This window comes from Ascaphus truei, chromosome 2 (assembly GCF_040206685.1).
Source record: "Ascaphus truei isolate aAscTru1 chromosome 2, aAscTru1.hap1, whole genome shotgun sequence".
In the NCBI taxonomy this organism is placed as follows: Eukaryota; Metazoa; Chordata; class Amphibia; order Anura; family Ascaphidae; genus Ascaphus; species Ascaphus truei.
The window spans coordinates 489,024,510-489,042,829 of record NC_134484.1 but is presented as its reverse complement, the minus strand read 5'-3'; the positions used below and the strand labels follow the sequence as shown (position 1 = coordinate 489,042,829).

General features: G+C 48.0%; 1 protein-coding gene across 2 annotated transcripts in view; it reads right to left on the bottom strand.

Moving 5' to 3' along the window:
- LOC142488440 (uncharacterized) overlaps positions 1-18,320 on the bottom strand; it is a 55,182-nt gene that overhangs the window by 11,333 nt on the left and 25,529 nt on the right. Inside the window, exons 1-3 of one of the 2 annotated variants that reach the window (XM_075588956.1) lie at positions 17,535-17,662; positions 718-1,047; positions 319-432 (exon numbers count right to left, since the gene is read on the bottom strand). In XM_075588956.1, the coding sequence (XP_075445071.1) occupies positions 319-432; positions 718-736 (133 nt within the window). In that variant the 5' untranslated portion in view covers positions 737-1,047; positions 17,535-17,662. Of the gene's footprint in view, positions 1-318; positions 433-717; positions 1,048-17,534; positions 17,663-18,320 lie in introns of those variants that run through there. The other variant, XM_075588954.1, reaches the window with a different exon arrangement.

The window sequence follows — 18,320 nt, the reverse complement described above, 5'->3', positions numbered from 1 at the left end:
ACCCTAAATGAGAAGGTATTATTTAAGCTGGGGAACCAGGTTAGTTAGGGAAGGGTCCCTTGAATTTGTTTTCCCAAATGCGTTTTATCGCATCTATTGATGGTCAGACGCCCATAACTCTGCATTTCCAACCTTTATACGTGTTTGAGAGCCATATTGCACTTCTAACTCTGCTGCATGTGGCTTTTCCCAGAACACCCAGCAGGCCTGGGGACTTCCTATGAGAGGCAATTAACCATGAATATTCACTAAATGTGACCATGCGCCTTGTAACAAGATAACACCCCTTTGTGCAGACAAAGGTGAAAAGGTACTCACCAGAGACAGGAAATAGAACAGCTTCACTCTTTATTGGGGTCAGATGCTCCTCAGTGTTCGGTTCTTCTTTCTCTGACTTAATCTCTAAACTCTCTGGTACATCCACTGGGAAACCTGGCAATAAGAAAAGGAAAATCCATCATGTAAAGCTGGGAGTGGGGGCGCTTCTTGTGATTTCACCTCCTCTGATATTGGTATAATATAATACCTCTTGTAAAAAATGTATTACTAGCCCTTCTGGCAGAACATGACAGAGGTGAAGATATATTATCTTCTTACCTGCTGATGGTTCTATAAGAAAATAAGATTAGTTTGGGTGTTTGACTCGCATAACTGCCAAATAATCAGATATTCCCCCCTTGCATATTCCAAAGACACTAAACGATCTCCTCTACTCACTTAACAAGCGTGGATCCATGCTGGCAGTGGACAGTGCTGCTCTGGAGGTGCTGACAGTTGGCAGTGCTGCTCTGGAGGTGCTGGCAGTGGGCAGTGCTGCTGTGGAGGTGCTGGCAGTGGGCAGTGCTGCTCTGGAGGTGCTGGCAGTTGGCAGTGCTGCTCTGGGGGTGCTGGCAGTGGCCAGTGCTGCTCTGAAGGTGGTGGCAGTGCTGCTCTGGAGGTGCTGGCAGTGGGCAGTGCTGCTCTGGAGGTGCTGGCAGTGGGCAGTGCTGCTCAGGTGGTGCTGATCGGAGGTTACTTAATCTATATGTGTTGGGTTTTAGAATGTGCCTGTATATAAAACAGAATTGTAATGATCAGTTTTTTTTGGACAAATATACAGAATTTAGTATCAGCTCTTTCACACCTAAATCATTAACCCCAAAGGAGTCGGAGAAGACAGGGGCACCAAAAAACACATATGGTCCATTCGCAAACAGGAACGTAATTTCAAACCCTGCAAAACTTTAATGGCTCAGGATTGTGTCACAACACAACCATCTAGAAAAGTATAAAGAGAGTCGGAGATTAACAGCCAAAAGACCCGTAAAGTCATCATAGTGTAACATAGTAACATACTGTACTGTTCCATAGTATGAATAAAAAGCAGATACAGTATGTAACAGGGGAGTAATCCCTGTTCAAGTAATGTGCCTTTAATCCAGCAGTGTGGTGGTTAACTGCTGGTAGTCAATTAATAAACACCACCTGCCTGATTTAGATTGCTTACAAAAGCCTGTCTGTTGAGACAGGAAGTGACTCCTTAGCTCACTTGTGAGCTGACCTTTGGAGACAGAGCAGGTGTTCTTGAGTCTCCCAGTAAAGTCATCATAGTGTAACATAGTAACATACTGTAATGTTCCATAGTAAGAATAAAAAGCAGATACAGTACATGAGTGAGACTTTGATAAATGCTCCCGATACTCTCTCAGGTCCAGCAGTTCTGCTCCATACTGACACAGTCTCACTTTCCTATTTCATACGGTGAGAAGTAGGTAATGCAGAGAAACCAGTGCAGTAACTTCCCCTTACCTTACCCCACCATAATAAATAGGGGGGTTTGATCCCTCACACCCTCATTAATTTGTTCCTCGATCACCTCCAGTTTCTCACATTCAGCTCATTTGTACCTGGCAGGACATGCTTATATAACGGAGTGCCTGGGGAAACACTGACATTTTACTCACTGATTATTTATTTTCTCCTTGTCTCTCAATGTCAGCACATGACATGAGGGAATAGGCTTTGCCCATCTGGAGGTAGGACACAGACTTCTGACCTGCTCACACCCTTATAAGCCCATCCTATTATGACGGGATCACTGCTTCCCGACCCAGATAATTTCCAGCGGAATAGTTATATTCTGATACTGAATCAAAAGCACTATTCTCTGTGTTATATCTGTGGAACGTATCCACACGTATACAGTAATACAAGTATTGTAAACACAATAAGACAGTCTTCGAGATTGTAAATAATAATATTATATATATTAAAATAAAAAAAATTATATATATAATTATATATATATATATATATATATATATAGTGCAGAATAAATGAGTTCTCCAGTATTCGGTGATAAATTGTTCGTCCAATAAAAAAGGTATCACCGAATACTGGAGAACTCATTTATTCTGCACTATCGCAACTGGACTAACACGGCTATTTTCTGCTTTATATATATATATACAGTGTTCGACAATTAATGATAACCACACGCCCGTGGCGTGTGGATTTAGGACGCTGGCGAGTGGAATTAGGCCGCTGCTGCGGCTCTATGAATTTTTTTTTTAATAAATAAATAAGTAATCTCCCTCCCTGATTGGCCTGACATGAGGAAGAGGGCCGGCTGGCAGCTCTGGGTCAGCCCCTCCCCCTGCACCCGATGCCAGCTTGCTGCCCAGGGCGGGATGTAGGCTGGGAGGGGGGGTCCCGGGATGTAAACTGGGAGGGGGGGTCCCGGGATGTAGGCTGGGAGGTGGGGTCCCGGGATGTAGGCTGGGAGGGGGGGTCCCGGGTTGTAGGCTGGGAGGGGGGTCCCCAGATGTAGGCTGGGAGGGGGGGGTCCCCGGATGTAGGCTGGGAGGGGGGGTCCCCGGATGTAGGCTGGGAGGGGGGTGTCCCCGGATGTAGGCTGGGAGGGGGGGGTCCCCGGATGTAGGCTGGGAGGGGGGGTCCCCGGATGTAGGCTGGGAGGGGGGGGGGGGCCCGGATGTAGGCTGGGAGGGGGGGTTCCCAGATGTAGGCTGGGAGGGGGGGTCCCCAGATGTAGGCTGGGAGGGGGGGTCCCCAGATGTAGGCTGGGAGGGGGGGTCCCCAGATGTAGGCTGGGAGGGGGGGTGCCCGCAGCTGCTGCCCAGGGCTGGGAGACAAGGTAGGTGCTTCCCCTCTGTCCCACGCTCCTTTGGCACCTGCGCAGGCAGGGTAATAGGAGCGGGGAAGAAGGGAAGCAGCCTGGCGGGAGGTAGAGGGAGGGGGGTGTGCGTGTGCGCGCGCTGGAGGGGGGGAAGGGGGTTTTGGAAAAGTTCCCGGCCACGTTTCCCATCTGGGAGGTTGGTGTGGCCATGCGGCTGTTCCCTGCTGGCCTCCGATCCCCCCCGGCAACTAATGCCGACCTCCTGTCTGGCTGCCTGACCTCCCCAAAATGGCTGCCTGACCCCCCCCCCCAGCATGGCTGCCTGACCCCCCAACCGGCTGCACCGTGCGCCTGTCCGGCTGTCCCCCCGCTGGTCCCCGATCCTCCCGCTTGCCCCCTGCCCCCCCTCGCTGGCCCCCCGATCCTCCCGCTGGCCCCCCGATCCCCCAGCTGGCCCCCCGACCACCCCGATCCTCGCGCTGGCCCCCTGATCCTCGCGCTGGCCCCCCGATCCTCCCGCGGGCCCCCCGATCTTCCCACTGGCCCCCCGATCCTCCTGCAACTCCGGCCCGATCCCCTGGCATGTGGAGCAGCATGTGGAGGACAAGCAGGCCCTGGAGGAACAGGTAGGCCCCTTCCCTTCCAATAAATACCAACCCAGTCACCCACCCAGTGAGTGTGTCTGCGAGTGTGGGTGTCTGCGAGTGTGGGTGTCTGCGAGTGTGGGTGTCTGCGAGTGTGGGTGTCTGCGAGTGTGGGTGTGTGTGTCTGCGAGTGTGGGTGTGTGTGTCTGCGAGTGTGGGTGTGTGTGTCTGTGAGGGTATGTGTGTGTCTGTGGGTGTGTGTATCTGAGTGTCTGTGAGTGTGGGTGTCTGTGGGTGTGTGTGTCTGTGCATGGGTGTGTGTGTCTGTGGGTGTGTGTGTCTGTGAGTGTGTGTGTCTGTGAGTGTGTGTGTCTGTGAGTGTGGGTGTCTGTGAGTGATGTAGGCTGGGAGGGGGGGTCCCCAGATGTAGGCTGGGAGGGGGGGTGCCCGCAGCTGCTGCCCAGGGCTGGGAGACAAGGTAGGTGCTTCCCCTCTGTCCCACGCTCCTTTGGCACCTGCGCAGGCAGGGTAATAGGAGCGGGGAAGAAGGGAAGCAGCCTGGCGGGAGGTAGAGGGAGGGGGGTGTGCGTGTGCGCGCGCTGGAGGGGGGGAAGGGGTTTTTGGAAAAGTTCCCGGCCACGTTTCCCATCTGGGAGGTTGGTGTGGCCATGCGGCTGTTCCCTGCTGGCCTCCGATCCCCTCCGGCAACTAATGCCGACCTCCTGTCTGGCTGCCTGACCTCCCCAAAATTGCTGCCTGACCCCCCCCCCCAGCATGGCTGCCTGACCCCCCAACCGGCTGCACCGTGCGCCTGTCCGGCTGTCCCCCCGCTGGTCCCCGATCCTCCCGCTTGCCCCCTGCCCCCCCTCGCTGGCCCCCCGATCCTCCCGCTGGCCCCCCGACCCCCCAGCTGACCCCCCAGCTGACCCCCCAGCTGGCCCCCCGACCACCCCGATCCTCGCGCTGGCCCCCGATCCTCGCGCTGGCCCCCCGATCCTCCCGCGGGCCCCCCGATCTTCCCGCTGGCCCCCCGATCCTCCTGCAACTCCTGCCCGATCCCCTGGCATGTGGAGCAGCATGTGGAGGACAAGCAGGCCCTGGAGGAACAGGTAGGCCCCCTCCCTTCCAATAAATACCAACCCAGTCACCCACCCAGTGAGTGTGTCTGCGAGTGTGGGTGTCTGCGAGTGTGGGTGTCTGCGAGTGTGGGTGTCAGCGAGTGTGGGTGTGTGTGTCTGTGAGTGTGGGTGTGTGTGTCTGCGAGTGTGGGTGTGTGTGTCTGTGAGGGTGTGTGTGTGTCTGTGGGTGTGTGTGTCTGTGGGTGTGTGTATCTGAGTGTCTGTGAGTGTGGGTGTCTGTGGGTGTGTGTGTCTGTGCATGGGTGTGTGTCTGTGGTTGTGTGTGTCTGTGAGTGTGGGTGTCTGTGAGTGTGGGTGTCTGTGAGTGTGGGTGTCTGTGAGTGTGGGTGTCTGTGAGTCTGGGTGTCTGTGAGTGTGGGTGTCTGTGAGTGTGGGTGTCTGTGAGTGTGGGTGTCTGTGAGTGTGGGTGTCTGTGAGTGTGGGTGGGTGTGTATTTGTGTGTCTGTGAGTGTGAGTGTGGGTGTGTGTCTGTGAGTGTGGGTGTGTGTCTGTAAGTGTCGGTGTGTGTGGGTGTGTGTCTGTGTGTCTGTGTGTGTCTGTTTGTGTGAGTGTGTTTGTGTCTGTGTGTGTGTGTTTGTGTGTGTCTGTGAGTGGGTGTGTGTGTCTGTGTGTGTGTGCCTGTGAGTGGGTGTGTGTGTCTGTGTGTGTGTGCCTGTGAGTGAGTGTATGTGTCTGTGAGTGTGTCTGTGTGTGTGTCTGTGTGTGTGTCTGTGTGTGTCTGTGTGTGTGTGTGTGTGTGTGTGTGTCTGTGTGTTGTGTGTCTGTGTGTTGTGTGTCTGTGTGTTTGTGTGTGTTTGAGTCTGAATGTATGTGAGTGGTTGTGTGTATGTGTGTGTGTGCGTGTTTGAGTCTGTGAGTGAGTGTTTGTGTGTGTCTGTGAGTGTGTGTCACCCTCTCCCTGTGTCACCCTCTCCCTGTGTCACCCTTTCCCTGTCACCCTCACCCTTTCCCTGTCACCCTCACCCTTTCCCTGTCACCCTCACCCTCTTCCTGTCACCCTCTCCCTGTCGCCCTCACCCTTTCCCTGTCACCCTCTCTCTGCCGCACTCTCTCTGTCTTTGTCTCTCATTCTCTCTGTGTGTGTGTTCTCTCTCTCTCTGTGTCTCTCTCTCTATCTCTCTGTGTGTCTCTCTCTCTATCTCTCTGTGTGTGTCTCTCTCTATCTCTCTGTGTGCCTCTCTCTCTATCTCTCTGTGTGCCTCTCTCTCTATCTCTTTCTCTGTGTCTCTCTTTCTCTGTGTGTCTCTCTTTCTCTCTCTCATATCTCTCTCTCTCATATCTCTCTCTCTCTCTCTCTCTCTCTGTGTGTGTCTCTCTCTCTGTGTGTGTGTGTCTCTCTCTGTGTGTGTGTCTCTCTCTTTGTGTGTGTCTCTCTCTCTCTCTGTGTGTGTCTCTCTCTCTCTGTGTGTCTCTCTCTTTCTCTGTCTCTCTCTGTGTTTCTCTCTCTCTCTGTGTCTCTCTCTCTCTCTGTGTCTCTCTCTCTCTCTCTGTGTCTCTCTCTCTCTCTGTGTCTCTCTCTCTGTGTGTGTGTGTCTCTCTGCGTCTCTCTCTGCGTCTCTCTCTCTCTGCGTCTCTCTCTGTCTCTTTCCCTGTGTCTCTGTCTCTGTCTCTCTTTCTCTGTCTCTCTCTCTCACACACTCTGGATCTCTTATTTACCCTATATATCTTAACTGCCCTATACTACACCGAAATAACCTACACTGCTTTCTTCCAGATCTGACTCAAGCTTCACACAGAAGACATCGGAATCCCCCCAAAAACAGAAGACAGGTAGGGAACACCTCCCCTCCAATGTATAACATTGCATGAATGCGGGTACCTAGACATTGAGGGACTGCGGATCAGGTAAGATCCCAGGCGGGATTGGTGCTTTAGATATTGTGACGCGGGGACGTCCAGACACTGGTTAAGGGGTTCGGGAAACTAGTCATTCACACCTGTCTTTTATTTCTAGATCCGACATTTACACACACACACACACACACACACGCACGCACACACACACACACACACACACACACACACACACACACACACACACACACACACACACACACACACACGTAACAAGGACTAATTGTAGTATAATGTAATACAATAAATTCATTTATGTCAAAAACGAATGTTGTTCTGACTAGGAATTTATTAAATGTATTTTATTTATATATTTTATTTTAAAGCGGGGTTGGGGGCGGGACTAGGGGCGGGGTTGGGGGCGGGACTAGGGGCGGGACTAGGGGCGGGGTTGGGGGCGGGACTAGGGGCAGGGTTGGGGGCGGGACTAGGTGGCGAGTAGATTTTTTGGTTGGGCGAGTAGATTTTTTGGTTGGGCGAGTAGATTTTTGGGAGATTTGTCGAACACTGTATATATATAATACTGAGTTAAGTTATGGTGAGTAAAAAAAGTGACAAAAACTCTCCACAGGAAAGCAAATATGCAAATACAACTGTATGCTCATCTGCATGTCTTAGGCAGGTCTGCAACCCCGCCTTTCCCGATTATCACCCAGCATACAGCACTTCCACTGCAGCAAGGGATTCTGGGAAATGACATGCAAATGAGCACACAGTGTCACTTTTTGCCTCAAAAACCATATATATATATACTTCAGGTGTGGTACTAGGTGGTGAGTAGATTTTTTTTTTCCGGCGAGTAGATTTTTTGGTGATTTGTCGACGTGTGTGTGTGTGTGTGTGTGTGTGTGTATATATATATATATATGTATATATATATATATATATATATATATATATATATATATATATATATATATATATATATATATATATAAATCATACGAACCAGCCCAAAGACCAGTAAGGAGACAACAACCAGCGAGGTGTAGACCTCGCTGGTTGCTGTCTCCTTACTGGTCTTTGGGCTGGTTCGTATGATTTGTGGATTCCTATGGGACTAGCAACTGCCTTTTGCTTTACATTAGAGTGCTGACTGCTTCATTTATATATATATATATATATATATATATATATATATATATATATATATATATGTATATATATATATATATATAACAGGAAAAGAAAGTAGCGCCAAAAGGTATACAAATATAAATGCAAATAACAATAAATGATACTAAAACACCCTGATATAAAATAATTAATTATCTATTAACAATAATATACTAAAATGAACACTTATATACATAAAATAACAAAAACAAAGTCCAATGTCCAAACCCTAAAATGAGTCCTGACAGGTAGCACCAGGACAATGTACATAATCCAGTGGCCCACGGCAGCTCTACATGGAATAACCAGTTCCACAGCAAAATCTATAAGAAAAACAAAACAGAGCGCACGCCCCATAGTGTAACACTGTAACATTTAATGTAGGGAAGAATGAGTGGGGGGATTAAAAACACTCACAATGTGTAAGTTAAAATTAAGCAGTATATATATATATAGTGGTCGACAAATCACCAAAAAATCTACTCTCCGAACAAAAAAAATCTACTCGCCACCTAGTACCACACGTGTGCTGTTTGGGCCAATAGGAGCTCGCCACGATGTTAAATCCACTCGCCCGGGGCGTGCAAATGTATAGGTTTATCGAACACTGTATATATATATTTATATATATTACCCAGCATACAGTGCTTCAACTGCAGCAAGGGATTCTGGGAAATGATATGCAAATGAGCACACCGTGTCACCTTTTGCCTGAAAAGCCATTGCTACATGGAGCCCATAGAAAAAAAGTTGATCGATGCGGCAACCACTCAAAAGGGACTGGGACTCACCAGATGGATTTAAAAACAGGAAATATTTATTAAACTACATGAAAGGAACACTCAGAACAAACAAAAAAAGGGGGGGAATCTTCTCCCATGTGTTTCGGGCATAGACTGCCCTTTCTCAAGGAGTATAAATGGAGCCCATATAAGCTAATGCTCGCTGTTAACACAGCTTTAAAGCACAGCATGGGAATCAGATGCAGCTAGAGAAACCATTCACAGACATGTTTCAACCTTAATGGGTATCATCAGTGTGAAGTTGGTTGTACTGCTGGCTTTGAATGTGCTCACAAGTGATTTTTCTATTTGCTATATGCAGTACGGTGGAGGTTTCTTGTTGCCTTTTTCACCCACCATAACGTAAAACGTGATGATATATATATATATACACATATACAGTTGTGTGAAAAAGAAAGTACACCCTCTTTGAATTCTATGGTTTTACATATCAGGACATAACAATCATCTGTTCCTTAGCAGGTCTTAAAATTAGGTAAATACAACCTCAAATGAACAACAACACATGACATATTACACAGTGTCATGATTTATGTAACAAAAATAAAGCCAAAATGGAGAAGCTATGTGTGAAAAACTAAGTACACCCTTACTGCTTCCATAGGAATTAAGATGCTAAGTAGCAGACAGGTGCTGCTAATCAAATGCCCTTGATTAATTGATCAGTAGCAAGTGTGACCACCTCTATAAATGCTGAAGTTTTAGCAGTTTGCTGGTCTGGAGCATTCAGGTGTGTTTTAACACAATGCCAAGGAGGAAAGACATCAGCAATGATCTTAGAGAAGCAATTATTGCTGCTCATCAATCTGGGAAGGGTTATAAGGCCATTTCCAAACAATTTAAAGTACATCATTCTACAGTGAGAAAGATTATTCAAAAGTGGAAAACATTCATGACAGTTGCCAATCTTCCCAGAAGTGGACGTCCCAGCAAATCCACCTCAAGGTCAGACCATGCAATGCACACAGAAATGGCAAAATACCCAAGAGTTACATCTCAGACTCTACACGCCTCAGTTAGCATGTTAAATGTTAAAGTTCATGACAGTACAATTAGAAAAAGACTGAACAAGTATGGTTTGTTTAGAAGGGTTGCCAGGAGAAAGCCTCTTCTCTCTAAAAAGAACATGGCAGCACGGCTTATGTTTGCAAAGTTGCATCTGAACAAACCACAAGACTTCTGGAACAATGTCCTTTGGACAGACAAGACCAAAGGGGAGATGTTTGGCCATAATGCACAGCGCCACGTTTGGCGAAAACCAAACACAGCATATCAGCACAAACACCTCATACCAACTGTCAAGCACGGTGGTGGAGGGGTGATGATTTGGGCTTGTTTTGCAGCCACAGGACCTGGGAACCTTGCAGTAATTGAGTCGACCATGAACTCTTCTGTATAGTATTCTAGAGTTAAATGTGAGGCCATCTGTCCGACAGCTAAAGTTTGGCCGAAATTCGGTCATGCAACAGGACAATGATCCCAAGCACACCAGCAAATCTACAACAGAATGGCTGAAAAAGAAAAAAATCAAGGTGTTGCAATGGTCCAGTCAAAGTCCAGACCTCAACCCGATTGAAATACTGTGGCTGGACCTTAAGAGAGCTGTGCATAAATAAATGCCCTCAAACCTAACGAACTGAAGCAACGTTGTAAAGAAGAGTGCGACAAAATTCCTCCACAACGATGTGAGAGACTGGTAAAGTCATACAGAAAACAATTACCGTATTTCCTCGATTGTAAGATGCACTTTTCCCCCAATTTCACGTGGCTGAAAAAAAACCTGCATCTCACAAATCGATGAACTGAAAAAAAAGAAAAGAAAAGCCGCCAGGGGGCGCTGCAGAACAAGCCACAGCAGCTTTCAGCCTTTAACCTAAGCTGCTATCGGTGGTTTCAGCAGTGTCCCCCCCGCTTGCTCTGCGACTCCACCACCACCTCCCTCCCCTCGCAAGTGCCGGTCCCAGCACAGAAGGAGCAGAGCAGTGTGTCCCGCTGCATGCCCTGCACATCCCACCCCTCCCCCCCCCCGCGCAAGTGCCGGTCCCAACACAGAAGGAGCAGAGCAGTGTCCCCCGCTTGCTCCGCGACTCCCCTCCCCCCCAAGTGCCAGTCCCAACACAGGAGCAGAGCAAACAAGGAGCAGAGCAGTGTAGTGTGCCCCCCTCCTCCTCTGCTTGCTAGAAGTGTCGCCCCCCACACAGAAGGAGCAGTTTGTGTTCGGCTGCATGCACCACAAGCCCCCGTCCTCCCCCGCTCTGCTTGGTGGAAGTGCCGGCCCCCACACAGGAGACATTGATTCAATAGTGTGTGGCTGCTGCATGCCCCACAAGCCCTCCGTCGGCCTCTGCTACTCACAGCTGCGCTGCCGGCACCACGAGCCTCCCCCGCCCCCCTCTCTGCGTCTGTCTCTCTATGTCTGTGTGTGTCTGTCTCTCTGTGTGTGTGTCTGTCTGTTTGTCCCTCCCACTTTCCCTCTCCCCCCTCCCGTCCTCCACCTCCCCCCTACCCGTCCCCCTTCCTTCCCCTCCTTCAGATAAATGTGTGCTATTGTCTGCTAGTTAAAAAAAAAAATCTACGCATTTAATATAGTGGGGATTTCCCCCCAATTTTTTTAAATTAAAGCAACGGTGCGTCTTAGAATCGAGGAAATAGGGTGCTTCACGTTATTGCTGCTAACGGTGGTTCTACAAGATATTGAATCATAAGGTGTACTTAGTTTTTCACACATGGCTTCCCCATTTTGGCTTTATTTTTGTTAAATAAATCATGACGGTGTAATATGTCATGTGTTGTTCCTCTGAGGTTGTATTTACCTAATTTTAAGACCTGCTAAGGAATAGATAGATGATTGTTATGTCCTGATATGTAAAACCATGGAATTCAAAATTCTTTTTCACCATTGGATTAGTATAGGAATAATATATCCTGAGCTTTAATTATTAATGCATTAAATATGATTATCATATGATATGTTATTACATATGTTTTCCAATATACATATATTCTGTCCCTTGTTTTAGGTATTGCTCATTTTGAATATGTATTTTGGGTATATTTATATACATATCTAAACTAAAGTTGATCCATCAATATGGAATATATATTTATTTATTTGTATAAATACTCATACTTAGTTTAAGGTATTATGTATACCAATGCTGAAGTCTTGTTTAAATATAAACAATTACTTTAACATTTATATAATAACGACATTTGCATACTTATAATGCTCACCAGACATTCCAATGGGAGCACATATGGTCCAAGTTTGTGGTGAGAATAATTCAATCTTACAACATTCTCCTTTTTTTTTTAAACCATGTTTTTATTTTTAGTATATGTGTCTGGACAACATAATAGTACTTTTGTTTTTCTTCTTTTCCTTATTTCACTGTATATTTTTATGTTATAACCCACATCCATTATTGTTTATGTTGTTTTTGTATGGTGTTAGTGTTTGTGAGCACAATAAAGTTTGTTTTGTTGCACTGGTTGACGTGATGAAGATTTTGACGTCATCACGTCAGTCTGTACGGCGCGAATCTGTGGAGATACTTCCGGGTTCGGCGAGCATACAAAAACCAGGGCAGGAGGTAAGATTTTAAACACTTTGATAAAGCTCCACGGAGAGAAACATGTCAGTGTAGTGTTCTCCTGTTTCTGCTCTTAATAAATTCGTTTTATATTTCACGCTCTTCACTTATTCATTGAAAGTGGTGCAGCGCATTTTGCCAGCTTTTTCTCTATGGTAGATAAGTGGACTCCCACCTGGCTGGGCGTCAGGGAGCTGTAAGAACGGCGGGGCATTGACCCCTGTAATGCCATGGCGGCAATCAACCAGGAGGGTACTCCACTGTATGTCGGTATCCCATTTAGCTTTTGTGAACCCTAGTATCTGTCTCAGGGAAGTTTGTAAGTTGGGTCAAGGCAGGGAAACTGGGACTCGACTAACAGCGACCACATGGCGAGATGTGTGGTGCCGCAGGGCACATTCGTGGACGCTCTTGCGGGACGTTATGGACTTGGTCCTAGACTGATCAGACCTCTTTTAATTTAAGTTGGGCACCCCAGGTCGGAGATTTTAGCAGTGCCTCCAAAATGTAGCGCTTATTCCCCCACCCTGGGAGATAAGGCGTCTATGGTGTATGTGGTGCTTTACCTGTGGCTCACAGGAGGCATGAACCTCCGCCGCTGGGAGCCTGGGGTATACCTGATTCTTCCTCCACCTGCGCAGGATCCTAACTATGTGGGATAACCCCGTGTAGGACCAAATATGTACAATACACACTGATGTAATAAAACAAGCACTTACTGTATACATATAAGCAATAATAACCAATGACAGTACTATAACCCTAGGCCTCGCAAGGCCGCAACCCCTCACTGTGTATCCCCAACACCGTGTCCATACCCCTGCAGGGTTACCCCAATGAACTGAGGTGCTTCGGGCACCGTACTGTCCCAGCGTCCCCAGAATCACCCACCCATGTGAGACAGTGCTGCCCCAAAGGTGAAGGTGAGTTGGTGCACGTAGTTGGGTACCTGTCGGGTGTGTCCACACCCGGGCACGCAGATGCTGTACTTAGAATGGAATCCACGGATCCTTAGCAGTAACCCGCAACGCCCCCACGGTAGGTGGGTCCCACAGGGATTGTACCACCTTGGATAGTCTCTGTATTAGCTGGGTGTCTAGTCCCACAACACCTGAAGCCAGACTGCAGCTGTGTCCTGTCTGTGTCCCTATCTATTGGCCTGTCCCTGCAGCAACCACAATCTAGCCCCCTGCACAAGCACACCCTACCTTCTCTGCATCCCAGCTCCGACTAACGCGCGGTCTAAGTGCGCGAAAATGTATATCCTAGTGCAGGAGAATCCTCTATCCCTATTGGCTGCCTCTCCCCACCTGACAAGCAGCCCCTAGGGCTGTTGGGGATTGTAGTTCCCCCGGCGGAGCTGAATTGTATTGGCCATCGCTGTGTATCTAATGCGCATGTCTGCACCTTTAAAGGCCGCCGCGAGTCCTCCAGCGTATGCGCTTACTCTCGCGCCTGCGTGCGCAATCCAAGATGGTGGCCCCCTCTAGCCGGGTACGGCGCGAGCTCCCGGTGAGTGGCTCGCCTCACCAGCCGTCCCCACAACATCCCCCATGGCAGCGGAGGTAAGGGAGAAGTAGGAGGACCGGGGAGCCAGAGGGGACATGGCTGCATATAGATGTAGCCATGTCCCCCATATATTTATGATAAGGCCCGGGTCGGTGTCGCCGTTAGTGTTTGTCATCATGGGTGTAGGAGTCTGGTCTAGTATCCCTGGTCTAGTACCCGGGTAATAGTAATCTGGTCTAGTACCCGGGCCTTATCATAAATTTATCTGATCGCCAACTTACTGTACATCATATAAATGTATTGTTAACGGGCCTGTCTTTTTCACCTACCTCCAAAATGGACACCTTCGAATGGGTTAAGGATTTATACCTGTTCGCAAGGAAGTTACTTTTACACAAAATGTTTAAAAGGAGAGACTTGGTTATAACAACTAACCTGGGGATAGACCCGTTAAACGAGGTAGATACTGAAAACCTCAGGCTACTTACTGATCTTGCGGCTGAATCAGAGAGAATGGAGGGCGAGGGACCCTTTACTTCTCTAAGACCCAAATCAAAATTCATGCCACCGCTAAATGCAAACTCAAATATAGCGGTATTTGTAGACCTGGTGACTAAAGAAATAGAAAGCCTCAGACATACTCCCCTTGACTCTCACCACAATCTTACTCCAATGGAAGCCGCAGCACTAGTAGAACTAGAACAGGACAAAAATATCACCATTAAACCCTCTGATAAAGGGGGCAACCTAGTCATCCAGAATAGCAAAGATTATGCCACTGAGAATGTAAGGCTTCTAGCTGATAGAAGGTGCTATGAAGTACTAGCTGATAGAAGGTGCTATGAAGTACTCCCTAACGATCCCACGCTAGAATACCAGAGGGAATTATTCAACATACTATCTGGAGCCTTACAAGCGAATCTTATCTCACAAAGAGAAATGGATTTCATCTTTGTAAAACAACCTAGGATCGCGACGTTCTATTCCCTACCCAAAATACACAAGCATAACCCCCCCTGAACGACCAATAGTGTCAGGAATAGACAATTTGACTGAGCATGCTAGTAACTATGTCGATCTCATCCTTAGGCCCTTTGTAACAGCCCATCCATCCTACTTGAGGGATACCAAGGATATCCTCAACAAAATAGACAATATCAGTGCCTCAGAGGACACTATCTTGATCTCACTCGATGTGGAAGGGCTGTATACATCTATCCCCCATCAAAAGGGAATAGACGCAGTGGCCTACTTCCTGAAAACCAGGGGGTCTTCATATAAAGCACACAGTGCTTTCGTGTTGCAGTTACTATCTTTTGGGCTCACCAAGAACTACTTCCTTTTTGATAAGAAACTATACCATCAGATCCAGGGCACAGCGATGGGGACTAAATGTGCCCCATCCTATACCAACTTGTACCTGGGCTGGTGGGAAGCTGAAGTAGTTTTTGGTGAGGGTAATGAATTGTTCATGGACCACATTGAGCTTTGGTATAGATTCATTGATGATGTGTTCTTGCTCTGGCGAGGACCTCTAGACCTCCTCAAGACATTCATCGGTGGACTAAAAAGGAATACCAACAACCTCAAACTTACCTATGAGGTAGGTCCAGACAAAATTACCTTCCTTCATTTATCCATCAGAATAGAACCTACGGGTTACATCAGCACCTCAATCTTTTGCAAAAGCACAGCCATAAATAGCATTCTGAGGGCAAATAGCCATCACCCATCAAACTTGATTAGAGGCATTCCGGTAGGCCAGTTCCTGAGGCTTAAAAGGAACTGTTCAAATGATGGAGAATTTGAGGAACAAGCAACACAAATGAAGAATAGGTTCTTAGCCAGAGGCTATAGTAACAATACCATTCGTAGGGCCTACAAAAGAGCCAGAAATACACCTAGGGTAGATCTACTTAAAGAGAAAACTGACACAGAACAGAGTAAGACAATAAGGTTTATTGGTACCTTCAATCAGCATTAGAATTGTGCAAAAAATGTCTTTCAAAAGTATTGGCACATCCTGAGGGCTGACGAAGACCTTAAAGAAATCTTGAAACCATACCCTGAAATGACTAGCAGCAGGTCAAGGAACCTACGCGATAGCCTGGTGAAGAGCCATTTTGAGGCTAACATTAATCAAACATGGTTGCCAAACAAACCACCTGGTTGTTTCAGTTGTCATAGTTGCAAGGCATGTCAGGTTATTAAAAACACCAAAACCTTTAATAACTGGAACGACACACGGACTTTCACAATTAGAAAGTTTATTAACTGCAAGACACCTGGTGTTATTTACATGGCAGAGTGTATATGCATGAAGAAATACATTGGCAAGACCAGGCGCTCATTTAAAATCCGGGTACTGGAACATCTTGGCAGCATCAGGAACGGTTTGGACACTCCTGTGGCCAAACATGTTAACAACTACCACCAAGGGGACCTTATGGCACTTACCTTTAAGGGAATTGACCAGCTCTCCATGGGCATTAGGAAGGGCAATTGGGATCAGGCACTGCTAAAAATGGAATCACGCTGGATATATACTCTCAATACCCTTGCCCCCAGGGGACTGAATGAGGGGTTTGTATTTAGCCCCTTTATTTAATTGTCCCCTGCACTAGCGAGCGCTATATCCTACGAATCTCTGTTCTGCTGAAGGGTACTCATCTACAGCCCTTACTATAATGACCATATTACATGCTTGGTATAAGCGTTTCTCCCGCTACACACATTCAAAGGGGTTGTAAGCACGCCCCTGGAAGCGTGAATACATTTACAGCATCCAATTGCAAGGAACGCGTCTCGACCAATCAGAGGATTACTTACCCGATAAATATTGGGGGCATGACAGACGCTCCCATCCAGCCTTGACAAAGCACGCACCAGCAAAACGTACGTCGGCGGCTTATGACGTCATCACGTCAAAGGGGCGGGACGAGTGCTCGTGATCGGAGCGCGTCCGTCTCAAGTAGCTCCTCGCTTAGAGCTATGCTATTGTAGCGTTATGTTTATCATTTTAACTTAGCAGTATACGTTGGCTGGTAATACTCAAGCACCCTGCATTCGTTGATGGTGCCCAGCCATCACCTGGTAGCTAGGACTGCTGTTGATGGACGGATGTACTCTACGGTCCAGACTCCTGGACGTTACATGTTAACAGGCACTACTTGTGCACTGTTTTAGCAGCTATTTGACCTTCCCTGCCAAGGTATACTTGGTGCACACATGCACAAACTATTGGCAGGTAAGATACTATCATTATTATATGCCACTGGGAGTGCACTCGACTGCCTAGTGTATACTGCACTGTACTAAACACACATGGTACCTGCAGTATCTACCCAGAGATTATCTACCTAAGGGAAGATTTATCTGTACCTCAGTACAGGGAATAGCCCTTTATACTATAAATTGGCTATCCTCCCCCCGAGGTGAGAGCTTACATTTACCTCCAGTTTAGCTCTATCGGCATCTACGTGGTTAACTCCCGTTACCATAGCAACTATATGGTCTAAATGCTACTACTTGGCCTTTACACTGCTATCCCTTCTATCTAAGAGCTTAGACAGTGCACTGGCTACCACTACTACTACGCCCGGTCCATATTTTAAATTCGCTGTTACACTGGCTCACACAAAAGTACTATACTTTGATCCACAGCGTTCCTGTTTTACCTTTCTGAGTTACGACTCATAATAAATTGTTTTATTTCACTCATTCCTCACCTACACCACATTATCCACAGGTACACTCGCTTTCCTGAGTGTGAGTGCTCTCCTTGGGGTTCTCAAACTTGTCATTGCGGCCCATTGACTTACAAAGGGAAACCGCCGCTCCTCCTCTCGGACGCCACCTGCTGGTCTTCGAGGGAAAAAGGTCCAAAACCGCCAGATATGCCATTGAGATGAATGGAGACCCAATGGCGACCTATGGGACTTCTGCAAAATGGTGCCTGAAAAGGTGAGAACATTAAACATAAGGGCTATAATCACTATTTCCCTATTAACCCTTGTACTCCCGGATGGATCTTCACCGCCTTCCTAAACTGGGCTCCTAATTCTGCCCCCCCCAGTGATGTCATTGTCCGGGGAATGGGGAAGGGTGAGGGGGAACAGTAAGTCAGTCTGTGGTTGCAACTGATCCTGGCTTACCTCCCCGGGCTCCTCAGCGCCCTCCACTAACGTTGGTCCCAAAGGCAGGGGGACTGAAGCCGCCGCCATCACCGCGGTCTGGCTCCGGGTGACTGCCGCCACAGCAGCGGGTCTTGGTACCCGTTCGTAGGTGCAGGTCATCGGTCCCAGATCGTTGCCAAGAAGAACTTCAGCACCCAAACCAGGCAAAAACCCCACCTCCTGCACACCCTGTCCCGCCCCCCAATCCAAAAAGATCCTGGCAATCTGCAGGAAACGTGGCTCTCCGCCTGCCACAGTGATCAGCATCCCAGGACCTGGGAGCAATTCCTCTGGCCGGACCATATCAGGTCAGACCAGGGTCACTGCAGCCCCTGAATCCATCAAGCCGACTGCTTGCCGGTCACCGACTGTGACCGGGGTGAGATGTCTGCTCCGGCCGTCCGTCTGCTGCAGGGCTGCGCTGATCTGTAC